At 35.0% G+C, this 15,193-nt stretch overlaps 3 protein-coding genes across 3 annotated transcripts; all 3 read right to left on the bottom strand.

Annotated features, from left to right (window-relative positions):
- Positions 1-2,233: 2,233 nt before the first annotated feature.
- Positions 2,234-3,487, bottom strand: LOC106390988. Its single transcript, XM_013831555.3, has one exon. The coding sequence runs from the start codon at positions 3,105-3,107 to the stop codon at positions 2,388-2,390; it is 720 nt and encodes a 239-aa protein (XP_013687009.2). The 5' UTR covers positions 3,108-3,487; the 3' UTR covers positions 2,234-2,387.
- A 1,801-nt stretch (positions 3,488-5,288) lies between these two features.
- Positions 5,289-7,521, bottom strand: LOC106396655 (cytochrome P450 709B2). Its single transcript, XM_013837114.3, has 5 exons — positions 7,050-7,521; positions 6,733-6,956; positions 6,380-6,627; positions 5,914-6,292; positions 5,289-5,833 (listed from the first exon to the last, which is right to left on the bottom strand). The coding sequence occupies exons 1-5, from the start codon at positions 7,330-7,332 to the stop codon at positions 5,405-5,407; spliced, it is 1,563 nt and encodes a 520-aa protein (XP_013692568.1). The 5' UTR covers positions 7,333-7,521; the 3' UTR covers positions 5,289-5,404.
- A 2,611-nt stretch (positions 7,522-10,132) lies between these two features.
- Positions 10,133-12,306, bottom strand: LOC106394464 (transcription factor PIL1-like). The gene is made up of 6 exons (XM_013835035.3): positions 12,124-12,306; positions 11,492-11,999; positions 11,300-11,407; positions 11,126-11,191; positions 10,960-11,025; positions 10,133-10,685 (listed from the first exon to the last, which is right to left on the bottom strand). The coding sequence occupies exons 1-6, from the start codon at positions 12,192-12,194 to the stop codon at positions 10,302-10,304; spliced, it is 1,203 nt and encodes a 400-aa protein (XP_013690489.2). The 5' UTR covers positions 12,195-12,306; the 3' UTR covers positions 10,133-10,301.
- Between the last annotated feature and the right edge of the window lie 2,887 nt (positions 12,307-15,193).

The raw sequence follows: 15,193 nt of genomic DNA, 5'->3' as shown, positions 1-15,193 counted from the left end.
AACCCTACAAAATATTTAGTTTTTCGGTAAATGGTTAATATACGGAAGCCCACCAGACCTAATTAAAACCTTAGTTAGTGCTAATTATTTTTAAAATGAGTTTGATACCAAAAGTGTCTTTGTTTTTTATTCACTATAAATTAAGAGTTTTACAAATTTTCTTTAACTCAAACAAGAATATATCCCTAAAATTTTCCTAATCCTAATTGGTCAAAGCTTTCCGATTGATCAATCTCCTAACTAAACAACTAAATTAATATTGGGCCTGGATTGCATCTAGGCCCAACACCTCATCTTATCCTCTTCATTTGGTCGTTGACAAACCCCAACATAAGAAGCTTAACGTGACGCAGAAGCTAAAGCTACTGCTTGTGCCCACATCTTCAGTCTCGCCTTAACCTCATTTGGATCATCTCCACGACTTAAACTCACCATGGGTGGTGGTTTTATTTTATGTAGACTGCCTTCTAATTTGCTTAGAAAATTCGACACTTTTTTGGTCTTTATTAACTTCACCAGATTAGTAATTTATCTTGATTACATAATTTAGAAGCTGACTGACTAACTATTCATACATTTCAAAAGCTATGGCTCTCTACGATATAGCTAGTGACACTTCTAAAGGGTGTTTAGATGTATAATCCATTAGTTAGCTTTAGGTAACCGACCGTCTGATACATATTTGTTAGTATGGATAATATGTCATAATGATACAAACTATAATTTTCCATAACCTGAGATCTTCTTTAGGATGTCTGAAGTTTCGTTACTGCCCCCTTCTTGATACAGCCATGGTTGGCCCAATATGGTTTGCTTGTTGGGAGCAATTTAGTAGTTATGTGAATTGATAATTTGATAGCACCAACACCTAAAGCCTTTCTGATGTTTTCTACAGATACATTATAAAAAAGATTTCACAAGGGCATGACCAACGGTAAAAATGATTATTTAGAGTTCTAAACATTAAAAAAATATTATTTTAATGCATGTTATTTATTTAAATTTGTTTATTTTACATAAAAGTTCACCATTGAAAGAAGGACAAGTGGTCTCAAAGTTTCAGAAGCGATTCCGAAAGTATGTTATTTAAAAACTTTTCATGTTTATCTCTCCTATTTTCTTTTTCTTTTTCTTTTATTAAAAGATGAAATATATGTTTAAATACCACCATTGGAGAAACTCTAAATAACTACTTATGATTTTAATTGTTTTAACCAAGAAATTTCCACTATTGATCTCCCATGACCCTAACTCATACACATTCTATAAGAATTGAAGTACATTATGTTTGCATTTACCAATAACGCACAAAAAAGGTTTGAAATATCATAAATATAGTTGAAAAATTATTGAAATGGTTACATTTAAGCATGTGCTTTTTTGGCCTATTTTGCATCAAAAAAGTGTGTGGTGTGAACAAATCATAGATATCATTTTCATAATTAATTACACAACTAATGTGTAGAGAGTTAGCCGTGCCGGCATGGATGGTAGTGTGTGGCTCTTGAGTGACAAAATCATCACAAAATAAATCAAGAAAATGCAAAAAAAAAAAATGAGGATCCAAAATAAAATGAGTAATTGGGAAATAGATCACAAAATCATCACATTTACCTGTCTCACACGATTGTGATTTGCAGCAGAAAGCTTGAAAGTGTATGCATTTCTTCTATGAAAGTTGGTGAAACTTACAATATTAAGGTATCTTTGACTGAATCAGCTAATCTAGTTAGTGCGTGGCGATGAAAAGTTTCATATCCATGTGCCATTTATAGTATTCAATCCGTTCCCCCCATATTTCGCCTAGATTTAAAGCATCTGCATCAATGAATTTTTAGGAGATCGTAACTTTAATTTTTTATTATTTTTTATTATTTTTTTCGTTTGATTTTTGTAAGAAAATAAAAAAAAAATAAGCGGACCAATCGCAGGTCGCCACGTAGCGTGGGACCCGCGTTACAGTGATGAACTGATTTCATCGCAGCGAACCTGCAAGGGGTGAGTTCATAAAAATGGGAATGTTATAATATTTTTTTTTGGGAATGGTGTGAACCTGGGCATTGAACCTTCAATGCTGATTTTTAGAACTTTTGCATGAGGTTCTTCCCAAAAAATGATCTCCACACATATATACACTTATATAATATATACATACACACATATAAATGTTTAGAACTGAACCTCCCATTGGAGATGCTCTTGCTAAGAAAATTTCAAAGGATTAGGTGGCATGAATTTAAAGCTTTTTTTTATCAACATTGAACAAAAAAAAATAGTTATACCTTTCGTATTTACAAACTTACAGATTCAAGAAAAAAACTTATAATAACTCATAAAACTAATAAAAACCTAAATATTCGAACGAACAACCCTAACATAAGAAAGCTTTAACGTGATGCAGAAGCTAAAGCAACTGCTTGTGCCCACATCTTCAGTCTCGCCTTAACCTCCTTCGGATCATCTCCAGGGCTCGAGATACGCCAGTTGCCAATTGGAGAGTTGCTTCCACTACTAGTCTGAGTCTCGCGGTTTGACCCGTTGGATACTGAAACCCGACCCGGAACTTCCACGTCGAACCCGAGATCTCTACAAGCCTTCACTTCCTCAAAACCCATCTTCATCGACTTCTTTCCTCCCTTCACATTAGTTAACACCGTCAACTCTCCTCCGTAACGTTTTCCGTCTCCGTCTCTCTCCACACCGTTAAAACCGTGACCGTAGCTTCTCTGCTTAACTACAGTACTGCCATCGACGTTCGTCATCTCGTTGACTTTTCTTCTCCGGCGAGACATGATCGTCGGGAGAGAGTAGAACCCTGAAGATTCCTTATCGGAATCTGAATCTTCACCGTCGGAGATTTCTCCGTCAGCCTCGGCTCCTACGTCGTCGAAGCTCTCCAGAGACAGCTCAGAAATGAAGGTACCCAGTTCAGAAGGTTGACTTGTGAAGTTATCTTCGTCGTCGTCGTCGTGGAAGGAGCTCGTGCAGATAGATAACCTAGACAAACTACTTTGTCTGGTCTGGTAATGAAACCCATCATCTGTATCGTCGTACTCTTCGTCCAGAACCGAAGAAGAGTTCATCACCATGCTCTCGTCAGACGCCATTAATTAAAGGGTAGCAAAAAGAAAGTGAAGAGGTTTTGTAACGTTTTGAGAGTGTTTTTATTTCTGTCTGTCAATTCGAGCTATATCTATACGGTCCTATTTATATGGAGTTTTGGACTTTGCATGATTTACGTATTTGCCCTCTGTAGTTGATTTGATTTGAATTTTTTAAATACTAAATAATCAATGTCGTATTATCTGAATGAGTTTCTTAGAAACTCACCATGGTTGTTTTATCTTATATCGACTGTCTTCTAATTTGTTTAGAAAATTTGACACTTTTTGGTCTTTAACGTCACCAGATTAGTGACCGCTATAATATTTTTTCAGAATGAAATAATTTAGACTGACTGACTATTTAGACATTTTACAAATATATCATTCTCAGCGATATAACTAGCGACACTTGTAACGCGTAGTTAGATACATAATCCAAAAGTATAGCTTTAGGTAATCGACCGTTTGATACATCTTTGTTAGTATGGATAATATATCATATGATCTGAACTAGTATTTTCTATAACGCTGATTCTTCTTTAGGACCTTTGAAGTTTCAAACCTGCCACCTTCTTGACACAACCAAGGTTGGTCCCATATTTTATTTTATTTTTATTTTTTGGGGCAAAGTTGGTCCCATATATATATGCTTTTAGGCCTGAGCATTTCGAGTATCGGTTCGGTTCGGTTCGGGTATTTCGGGTTTCGGGTAGTTTAGATAGGAGCTAGAGGATCCATTTAGTACTTGATCTATTTTCGGTTCGGTTCGGTTCGGATAGTAAATGTAGGAACCGGAAAATATCTGGAAAAAGTTTGGTTCTCATTTGGATCCGGTTCGGATTCAGATAGTTCGGGTAGTTCGGATAATTTGGATAAAATATTGGTTATTTAGAGTAAAATATAAAATAATTACGATGATTTAGATAAGAAGTTTGGACATTTCGGATTACTTTGGATATTTCGGATAAAACTATCTAGATAGTTTCAGATACTTTCGGGTAATTTGGATACTTTATAATAATTTAGTTATCTTCAACTATTTTCAAATACTATTAATAGAATTTTAAATTAAAAATATATATTTAGTGATGTTATATGTATATGTAATTAATATTTTTATATATTCGGGTACCCATTCGGTTCTCGGTTCGGTTCGGTTATTTCGGATATAAAAATATAGAAACCGTTCGGGTATTTAAGGGTATTGGTCTGGTTCCGGTTTCGGGTCTTTCGGTTCGATTCCGGTTCGGTTCTTCGGTTCCGGTTATTTTGTCCAGACCAATATGCTTTGCTTGTTGAAGGCAATTCTGTAGCTATATAAAGATATCCGTCAATTAATAATTTGATAATATCACACATATGCAATTTTTAGCAAAAAAAAAAAAAAAAACTGTGCGATGTTTTATACAATATACAAAACTGTTTTACTGATTAATTCTTTGTGATTTTTAGTTCTTAAATCCAAAAAAAAATCCACGATATATCGTAAAATTAAGCGAAGAAAAACCAAAAATCGTAAAATATATTATCTTTGCATTTACCAATTACACACACAAAAACCGTTTGGAAAATCATAAATGTAGTTGAAAATTTAATGAAATAGTTACATCTAAACAAGTGTATCTATTTGTTTGGCTTATTTTGCATCAAATAAAGTATGTGGTGTAGGCCACATAAAGTATATCACAATTAATGTTAAGAGAGTTAGTGGTGCCGGCAGGGATGGTCATATGTGGCCTACACTTTTCTCCGTCACTCCTCTCCAAAAGTTTATTCATGTGGATCCTCATTTTTGTATTTAATTGATTTTATTTTCTTTCACTATTCATCCCTAACGAAATAATTCATTTAATTAATACCTATTCTATTATTTAACCTTGTGCGTTTTCAATGATTTTTTTTTATCGAATCATGAACCAACGTGTATACCAGACTGGACCCATAAGATATTTACGTCTTCTTATAAATTAACAACTAATTTCTTTATTATATTGGTCAATTTCTAATCAAAATATAATTACGACACCGATATATTTCTAAATTATCAGTAGGATGTGGATTTATTTGATGGTGGCTCGTAGCTCAAATTCAGAAGCAAACTGACCGTAGGATCGTTTTGACCGGTCACTTTGACTTTAGTCTTTAATGGGCCTGCTAACCTGACACATATTAATTAGATAGCAATTTGTAGCGGTAATTATTGGGCCGTGCCCAAAATGATTTCATAATTAAGCTCAATATCTTTAAGCCTTTTGAAGATCAATATACAAAAGTGGATGCAGTTGTTGTTGTTACTTCCACTAGTTGATAGGTTGAAGCATTACTGGTAAACCGAACTGTGGCTGAAGAGTGAGGTGATCTGCCGGGGCGTGCTTATACTCGTCGGAGATATTAAACCGGAAACGTTGAAGAATCATGGTGAGAACGGTCTTAGCTTCCATCAGGGCAAAGTTTTGGCCAATGCAAACTCTAGGACCTAATGAGAACGCGAGGAAGGCGTTTGGGTGATTAGCGGCTCGCGAAACGCCGTTTTCAAACCGCAGCGGATTGAATTTATCACTGTCACTTCCCCAAACGGCTTTGTCTCTGTGCATCTTCACAATGGGGACGACTATGGTTGTGCCTTTAGGGATCACTAGGCTTCCTAGCTTCATGTCTTGTGATGCTGACCGGATCATATTCAACACTGGTCCGTACAGACGAAGTGTTTCCATCAGCACCATGTTCATCTGCATAGGTTAATTGCAGTTAGGTTAAAAATGGAAGAGGTTTCTTCGCGCGCAAGAAACACTTTGCAAGGTGCATTTACCAGTTTGAGTTTGGAGCAGTTGTCTGAATCAGGGATCTTGTCTTTACCGCATTCATTGAAAACCTCTTCTCTGAGCTTCTCTTGCCAATCTTGGTGCAAGCTAAGCAGCATTGAAGTCCATGTTAATAGATTCGCAGTAGTCTCGTGCCCCGCGAAGAAGAACGTCTTGCATTCCTCTATGATCTCATCAATGCTCATCTTTTTCTCAGACACGTTAGATCTTGCAGATGCTAACATGATTCCAAGAAGATCGTTTCCATAATCTTTCTCTACGTTCTTGGATTTTGCTTTTAGCCTCGCATCGATGATTCTTTTGATGGAGTTGTTTATTTTCCCATTAAGCTTCCATATTTTAAGATTCAAAGGCGTAGGAAGGTACCTTGTGGCACAAGAAAACAAATTCAATCTTCAAAACCCTAGAATTGATCGATAAACGAGAAAAAAGAGTGATTATATATACACTTACTCGGTTCCAGGGATATAGACATTAGTAACAGAAGCAGCACAACACTTTTGCAGCTCCCTTTGTGATTTAAACACTTCAATTCCTTCAGCATAACTGCTTCCAAACGCAGCAGTCGCTATAATATCAGCGGTTAATCTCTTAAACTCGACGTTCATCATCACCACTTGCTCTTTTTCACCATCATTCATCTGTTTTCTCCACTCCTCGAACATCCTCAAAGTACAATCCACCATTAATTTGGTCATAAGCTGATCAGTAGTATGAAAAAAATTACAAAAAGTTTAGTAAATATTTATCTATGTTATATATATATATATAGTCAATATGGTAAGAGAAAAGTCTGTTAAAAACACCTTTAGTTTGTCCATGGAGAAGGCAGGATTTAAGATACGTCTATGACGAACCCAATCAATACCATTGGCAAAGACGAGTCCATTACCAGCAAGTTTAAGGACCTCGGGTCTTGTCTTTGGTTTAACATAGAAACCAAATTTGTTTGATAAGATCTGTTTGACAAGTTCATGATCTGAGATGAATATCCTCGGCTCTGTTCCTTGCCAGTAAAGAAACGTCTCTCCTAATAACACATATACCGTTGCTAACTTGTGAGTTACGCATCATTAGAATAGACAGAGAAACAGAGAGAGAGAGAGAGAAATGGAAACGGTACCGTATTGAGACCTCCATTGGTGAAAATGAGGTAAAACGCGAGGGAAGATATCGTTGGAGTTTAGATCAAGAACCGTAAGCTTAGCTTCTTGCTTCAACGTCCTTATCTCGCGGAGGTTTCCATGCAGGATCTTGTATTTTGGGCCAGAGATTCCTTGTTTCTTGAATTTTCTGGATAGCATCCATGGCCGCCAAACAAGGATCCAACAAGATTTGTATATCTTCGGAATTACAAGGAGCAGGAGAGCTAGGGCTAAGAGAGTGGTTGTGCTCAAGAGCTCCATCGAAAGACAAAACAAAAGTAAAGTTTATATTTATTTATTTGAGTGCCCAAGTTTGGTTTGGTGTGTTGAAGTTGTTGTTGTGAGTGTTGGAAGGTCAGTGACTTGTGTGTTCTGATGAGCACAAACACTTCTATTTATTTACGTTACGAAAATCTAACGCATCTCATGAGAACTTGACACGTATATGTTGTGATACCTTGGCCATCCGAAAATAAAGTATTTTTCCCATTTTGAAGACCATAATTTATAACAAAAAATGTGTGGTGGAAACAGTAAATGCATATTTTTACGTATTGTTTTTAAAAAAATAAGTCTCATAAAATAATATGCTGTTTATGAAAGAAAAATAGGTTTTTATTCTGGCTGGGTAGTGGAGGAAATAGATATGAGGTCATTGCTTATGCAATAATCTTATCTTCTCGAAGCTTTACAAGTAAGAAACAGAGTTATACATGTTGCTTTATGTGACATGCAGAGAATCTTACATTTTATAAAGACGTCGCCCTCTCCAAAGGACAACGATGTTTAATATAAACAAATATAAACACTAGCACCGATCCAGACTTCTTTTTTTGTTTGTTGGTTATTAGGCACCACTAACATTGGTATTTTGCTATTCTGTAATAAAATTTGATAAAGACTGTTATTTTGAAACAATTATTGATGTGTAGTAGAACCTAACTCTTTTGGATTTGCTACGAACGTAGTAAACTTCCCTTGATTATTTGACAAACTTTTGAGTTAAAAGAAGTTTTGCTATTTCAGTTAAAGTGTCTTTTGTCTTAAAAAGTTCTCTTTGAGCGCACCAATTGTCAATTACTCATAGTTTCAAGTTGCTTTCTTATTTAGGATAAGATCAAGATGAAAACACTATAGTTTCCAATTATCTATGTTAATGTCAATAGTCTTGCTTCTCCTTTAGCTTTTAAGTAATATCAGTTAGCAGTATAAAGCAAGCACACATCACACTACTAAACTCTTGTAACGCTTAATAGATTAATATTTAATAATCCCACAAAGGCTTCAAATTGTGATTGCAAAAGCCCAATTCTTTGATTAGGTCTAAGCTCACTAGGATTTTCAATGGCCGAACGATTTGAAGACTTCTAAGTTCTAATACACATAAGGGAGAGATAAGTACTTTCATTTAGACATCCAGAGGCTGGAGTGTTACGGGCCGGTAAGCCGTACTGAGGTTGAACAGTGGGGTAATCTACCTGTTCGTGCTTAAACTTGGCAGATAGGCCAAGTCTGAACCTTTGAAGGATTTGGAATAACACTTTTTAAGCTCTTCTTGTGACCTAAACACATCGATTCCTTGTTTCTTGAATCTTATGGTTACCATTAATGGCTGCCAAACAAGGATCATAAAAGCATCGAATATCCTGAGAACAACAAGGAGCAGGACAAGTACTGCCAATTTAGCGTCAAGTGTGATATTATGATCTCCATTGAAAGAACAAACTTTTTTGGTTATGTATATAATTTTTTTTTAGTGTTCTAACGCTTACACATGACATACATACATGCATATATAAATCCTGTACTTTGAATTTGTAAAATGAGTGTAAGGAGAGTGACTTCTATCGTGAACATGTGAAGTAAGCAGAAACGTCTGTTTATTTCCATTTTGGGGAAAAAGTAATTAGTTAAATAAAGTGAACCTTGCATATATGGTATGTAATAGCGTAGATTCAGTGTTACAAAAATAAAAAAAAATAAAAAAATAAAAGATAGCGTAGTTTCAAAATGTTTCTGTGGCATATTTTGTTACGTAATAGACATTTTTTTTAAAAAAGATGTGGAGTTCCAGATGAAACCCTTTTCCGTTTCCTGTGTTACTAGTTACTACTATGCATTGCTTCATATTTTAAAAGTAGTTAATATTTTTCATTTTTATATTCTAAAAGAATTGGTTCAGATTTAACCATCCACTTTCTTTGAGTATCATGTTAACTTTTAAACAGGAGTCATCGTTTTTGAAGAAAGAATCTTCACATTAATGTACCATATACCAGCCGCTAATAATATAAGAAATTGAAGTGTTAGGTCACGTGGATGAAGTTGTGACAGAGCCATCCAGTCGCTCAGCTTGACAAGAGGTGGGAGAGAGACAAAACTTCCTATTAAATACCAAGATATAGAATGGAAGACTATTCGAGGGAGAGGAAAACGTGGTCGCCGTGGCCGTGGTTCTTATCACTAGATATTGTCTTTCATTGTTCTATTGGTTATTCTAGTCTTTACCGTTGTCGTTTCATAGGTTGAGATTCAATGATTCATGAAACTTGTTTCATGCAAACTTTATCCAACTATAAAACTCATAATTTTATCTCGTAATAGTTTATGTTTTTTAATTTGAAAGCCTTTATTCAAGAAAATAATATAAGAAATTCTATGTCCATATGAGACTTGTGAGAGCATCTTTTAACCCATATACCCACTTAAAGTCTTTTAATGACTTTTAAAATATTAAAAGCTAGTTAAAAGACTTAGCTAAACAATTTTTTTTGTGCTCCAATGGTTGAGTTTATCTTCATCACTTAACTCCTCTGTTTTCGGCGTTTCATAATTCTTAATAAAGGTTGTCAGAAAAAGAATTTTCTTAATAAAGAATATTAAGTCCACTAAAAAGCCCGTCAAGCCCGAGGTTCTCGAAGCCGTTTAATTTCATTACCACTGGAAAAAAAAAACCATATTGAGGAAATTAGGAAAGTTTAGAAACCCTAATCTGCTATCCTCTGATCAGACCAGACGTACGTACATTATCTAGAATACATTCATGTTCTGTTTTCACTTATTGTGCAATTCTTTTTTTGTTATTATTTATGCAAATGCATATCCTCTATTTGAGACTGTTATACACTCCATGATTCAAGTTATAGCTTATAGTTGAACATTGTACGTCCACTTTGAAAATAATAGACATCATCAACTATCTACAAATCTTTAAGTTCAGCGAACAATGATTAATAACCACTGCTTCCTCTAAACTGCATAGCATCTTCGAAGTTCGTGGTCGACCCAGACATTGGAAACTGACTAAAGGAAGTAGTTTGAGTCTCAGGAAAACATGAAGGAGTGACCAGTTGCTGAGAGCAGCTTTCTAATGGAGAAAAGATGGGAGAGTTTGGTATTAGTCCTGTGGGATGATTAAGAAAGGCACTTAGCATTTGTGATGATGCATTGTTAATCCCAAGAAAACCGGTTCCTTGAACGTCCATAGGCATAAATTGTGGTAGTGATGGTGTTGTTGCTGCTGCGCCCATATGCATTCCTAGACCCATGGGAGAGTAATTACCCATTGGTAGCATCACAGATGGTTGTATTAATCCATTTCCCATACTCATCATCTGTAAACGATTATTAGGACATGTTAGGTACTATCTAACATCTAAAAAAATTGTAGCAAAATATTATGATTGTTCATTAGTGTTTACGTTTATAGTTTTCAATTATTTTTAGTGATTTAATCGAGAATCATTTTTATATCTTAGAATTAAAAGCCAAACGCAAAACAAAAGAAAATTTGATAAGAAAAACACTTTAGTACTAAATAGTTTTTTTTTTTTCTGTAGACATGAATGTCCATGAGACTTTACTGAATTGATGTATTATTTTGATTACCTGAACTTGAAGTTGAAGAGTCCTCATACATTTGATCGCCTCGTCCAGCAATGATACCTTATCATCCTATAATATATATAAAACATATATTCAGAAATCTCCACCAAGAGAAGATTAACTCTCTAAGTAACAATGTAATGTAATTTAGTTTTAAGTAATCTCAAACCTTGTAACAGTTAGGTAGTAGATCCTGCAAAGCATGCATTTTCTTGCTGATCTCGTGTCTTCGCTTCTGTATTGCATATTATTTCCATTAGTTTCATTTCATTTGAATTCATAATTTTTTTTTGTTAAGGTGAAATTTCTTGAGTTAATAGTGTATATAATGCTATAGACTCACTCTTTCAGATAACCTATGGACTTCAGTGCTTCGTTTTCTCTTAGCCATAGTCTTTCTTGTTCTCGCAGGAACTCGTGTTTTAGCATCATCTGATTCATCATCCGAACTCTGCATAACAAGAGAAAAAAAAAATGAGGATCCAACATATAAGAGAATTAAGAAAAAACTAATGAACCATCCACTTAATCTTACATTACTTAGATAAGTTGTTTCTTCTTCTTCTTCTTCATTGTCTCCACACTTCCTCTTCTTTAAAGAAATACTTAGATCTCTAGAAGTTCTTCGAGAAAGCATAGATGAAGGCGTAAAATACAATTTTGTGGATCTTCCAACAGCTTCAGATTGCTCATCAGGAGGAGCTTTGATAACTTCAACATTTTTTAAACCTTTCAAAGAATCATCATTCAATGTTGGTGACTCAAAACGTTTGTTGCCTGTCAAAAGAGCTCTCTCTAATTCATTCTTGGAGGGTTTAGTCCTCTTTTTATTATTCGTCTGTTCGCCACTCACAGGAACAACTTGTGTCTCTTCAAGATTCTTGATGTTTTTCTTGAAACTCTCATCGTACTCGGTCTCGTACAAATCCAATATCGATTGCCTTCGTTGATTCTGAAAATAGCCGTTGTTGTTGGTTTTTCGACTCTTTGCAAGAATCTGCCCATTTTCGCAAACCAGTTCCATATAATCTTGATCGTTTAATCTGCGAAAAAAGAGTCACGTATATACAAACATCACTTCACGTACGTACCACTTACATATATAAGTGTGTATATGCATATAGAAATCTTAAAAAGTACAGATGAAATAAGAAAAAAAAAACTTACGTTGGTTTAAAGCTCGATGATGGAGAAATCATGTTTGGTTGGGAGGACGATGCACAGAGATTTTTTCCCATTGAAGTAAATTGAACGAAGCTTTTTTTGGTGTTTATGAGTTGCAGAATGGGAGAGATTTAGAATTCACACTTTGGTCTTCTTTCTTGGGGTTCACATGATTCATGAAGAGGTGCATTTATGTATATATATATATACTTATATTCCGTACTTGCAACCCTTTTTGTAAATTCTTATTTTAATAAATAAAAAGAAGCATTTATTTCTTTTCTGAAAAGTAGTATCCTCGTTACTTTAGGATTGAGTTCTGACGGATAAATTTCATATTTACCGTATTTGTGCCTTCGATATACACTATGCTTTCATAACACAAACAATCGACGCTAGTGAAGGTATATTTGTGCTTGTTAAATGAAGCTTTGAATGCTTTATAATATTTTAAGAAAATCATAACAAGAAGAGGTTCGAATTAACTGGACATTTAGAGCATCTTTAATCCTAAGAGCCCATTAGGGGTTTTTATTTTTTTAAAAATTTTTTTTTATCTGATTTTTTTTAAAAAATTAAAAACTAACCAATCGCAAGTCGCCACAGGTTAGTGGGACCAGTACAAAAACTCCATCAAACTCGCCTCTTGCAGAAGAGGAAGAAGAGTTGAGTTTTGACAAAATTGTGGGGCTCACCTCTTAAGAATCCACTTACAAAGTGGGGACGAAGATGCTCTTAGCCAATAGTAGAATTATTTAGTAAATAAAAGAGTACCTGTATATCTCATAGTTATAGGTCTAGATAATATTATTGGAATGGATATGTAAGAGGATGCATATAATAAGGCCAAAAGGGTAACTGCAGCTATACGTACCTCGACCTCGGATAGTGTGGGAGAAGACAAGAATGTATGGGCGATAGTGAAAGACAAAGAAAGACTCCGAGAGAGAACCTTTTATGAGTTTAAATCAGATAAAAATAAGGAAAGTCAAATCTACGCTGACAACTTATTATTTTATTTATTTCTCCATTTTAAAATGATAGCAAATGTCCTATAACTACGGTTTTTTTTTTTTTTAATTTTGTTATCTGGACAGCCACATTTCCAACTATCTTTTCGTAGGGGGTCCAGCGCCCCAACAGAAATGATATTAAATCCGCTGTGGCCGGGACTCGAACTCGTGATGGCGAGCACCTCAACTGAAGTTCCTATACCACCAGACCACGAGGCCCGGTTAACTACGGTCTTTTGTTATAAAAAAGTAAATGTTGTGACTATACTGCTGTAAAAACATGTTTTATAAGTTACAAGTAAGGTCATTTCTCTTCACATCTGATGTTATGATTCGGCTTTTATCATATAGTACTTAACCATAGTCTGTAAAATATTTTTAGATATTTTCTTGTGTAGGTTTCTTAATAACTAAATCTCGAGAAATTACACTTTATGATACTTTTGTCATGATATACATGTATGTATAAAATATATAACGGTGGACCATGCAAATATATAGCGGTGGACCATAAAATCTCTTCCGACGATCCTCCAACAATAATGCAACTAATTTCTTCGAAGCCTATATATATATATATATATATATATATCTATATATTAATTTAGAGATTTAGGACAAAATTCACTTTTATTCTACAACATGAAGTTTTATATGCAATGACATAAAAATGTCCAACGTAAACTAAAAAATAATTTGGGAACCTATATTTCCATTTTTCCATATTCATAAATAATAAATTGTACCGACATGTAAATAGTATGGTCTAGCAAGCAGCAAATAACCATTTAATATTTAAAATTTCCCCACTATATTTGTTCTTTTGTTCACAGTAGATCTAAAAATGTATCTTCCATGGAAAATAAACAAAATGTTATAAAAAGAACTGGTATTTTGTTGTATCGCAGGAATTTAAATAAGGGCAAAATATTATACCCGTAGAAATAATAACACTGATAGAGAGAGAGAGAGAGTGTTTCTTATTAAGGAGAAGAGAAGTGTTTTCGGTGTGTATTATAAACGATCGAATCGATCGTTTATATAGAAGTTAAAAAGTAGGATTTTACTGTGCAAATAGTGCAGCGGACCCCACATCCTTTTATATTTTCAACGAAACCGGCTCCTCCCTTTTCTTTTGACTTTCGTAACACTCCCTCTTGGGGGCCGGTGTCACTATCCGCTCTCGCTTAACGTCTTTGTTGCCTCGTTAAAAACCTTTCCAGGAAAACCCAATGTGAAAAACCATAGTAAGGTAAAAAGAGTACAACTACGTAAGCTCCCCCTCGAATAAGCAGTCATAGATCCTTCTGATGACGCATTCCAATGTTATGGATGTGTTTTCTGAATACCGAGGTAGGGAGTGATTTTGTGAAGAGGTCAGCTGCATTTTCGCATGATCGAACATATCTTACTTCAATCTCTTTATTCTTCTCGAGCTCTTGAGTATATGAGAAGAACTTCGGAGGTATATGTTTGGTTCTATCGCTTTTGATATATCCTTCCTTCGTTTGAGCAACACATGCCGCGTTATCTTCATATAGAATAGTTGGCTCCGTATTTTCGTCAATCCCACTGCTTGAACAGATGTGTCGGCTTATTGATCTTAGCCATACACATTCTCTACTTGCTTCATGGAGTGCAATGATCTCAGCGTGTTTTGAAGAAGTAGCAACAAGTGTCTGCTTCTGAGAACGCCAAGATATGGCGGTGCCTCCAATTGTAAAAACATATCCTGTCTGGGATCGAGCTTTGTGTGGATCTGACAAATAACCTGCATCTGCAAAACCAATTATTTGACCTTTTGAACTTTTAGGATAAAACAAGCCTAAATCAGTTGTTCCTTGAAGGTAACGAAAGACATGTTTAATTCCATTCCAATGTCTTCGCGTAGGAGACGAACTGAATCTCGCTAAAAGATTAATGGCAAAAGATATGTCAGGTCGAGTACAATTTGCAAGATACATAAGAGCTCCAATTGCACTTAAGTATGGAGTTTCAGGACCAAGTATTTCTTCATTTTCCTCAGATGGTCGAAACGGATCATTTTCAACATTAAGTGA

The sequence above is a fragment of the Brassica napus genome, chromosome C4 (genome assembly GCF_020379485.1).
Source record: "Brassica napus cultivar Da-Ae chromosome C4, Da-Ae, whole genome shotgun sequence".
NCBI lineage: Eukaryota > Viridiplantae > Streptophyta > Magnoliopsida > Brassicales > Brassicaceae > Brassica > Brassica napus.
This window is presented reverse-complemented; position numbering and strand designations above follow the sequence as displayed.

What these genes read in the sequence shown, in the direction of transcription:
- LOC106390988 (XM_013831555.3), bottom strand. Translation starts at nt 3,107, where the DNA reads ATGGCGTCTGACGAGAGCATGGTGATGAACTCTTCTTCGGTTCTGGAC.
- LOC106396655 (XM_013837114.3), bottom strand. Translation starts at nt 7,332, where the DNA reads ATGGAGCTCTTGAGCACAACCACTCTCTTAGCCCTAGCTCTCCTGCTC. An exon ending in GTCTATATCCCTGGAACCGA is followed by an intron (nt 6,293 to 6,379) that starts GTAAGTGTATAT and finishes TTGTGCCACAAG; the next exon opens with GTACCTTCCTACGCCTTTGA. An exon ending in ACTGCTCCAAACTCAAACTG is followed by an intron (nt 5,834 to 5,913) that starts GTAAATGCACCT and finishes TAACCTATGCAG; the next exon opens with ATGAACATGGTGCTGATGGA.
- LOC106394464 (XM_013835035.3), bottom strand. Translation starts at nt 12,194, where the DNA reads ATGGGAAAAAATCTCTGTGCATCGTCCTCCCAACCAAACATGATTTCT. An exon ending in TCCATAGGTTATCTGAAAGA is followed by an intron (nt 11,192 to 11,299) that starts GTGAGTCTATAG and finishes TATGCAATACAG; the next exon opens with AAGCGAAGACACGAGATCAG. An exon ending in TACTACCTAACTGTTACAAG is followed by an intron (nt 11,026 to 11,125) that starts GTTTGAGATTAC and finishes TATATATTATAG; the next exon opens with GATGATAAGGTATCATTGCT.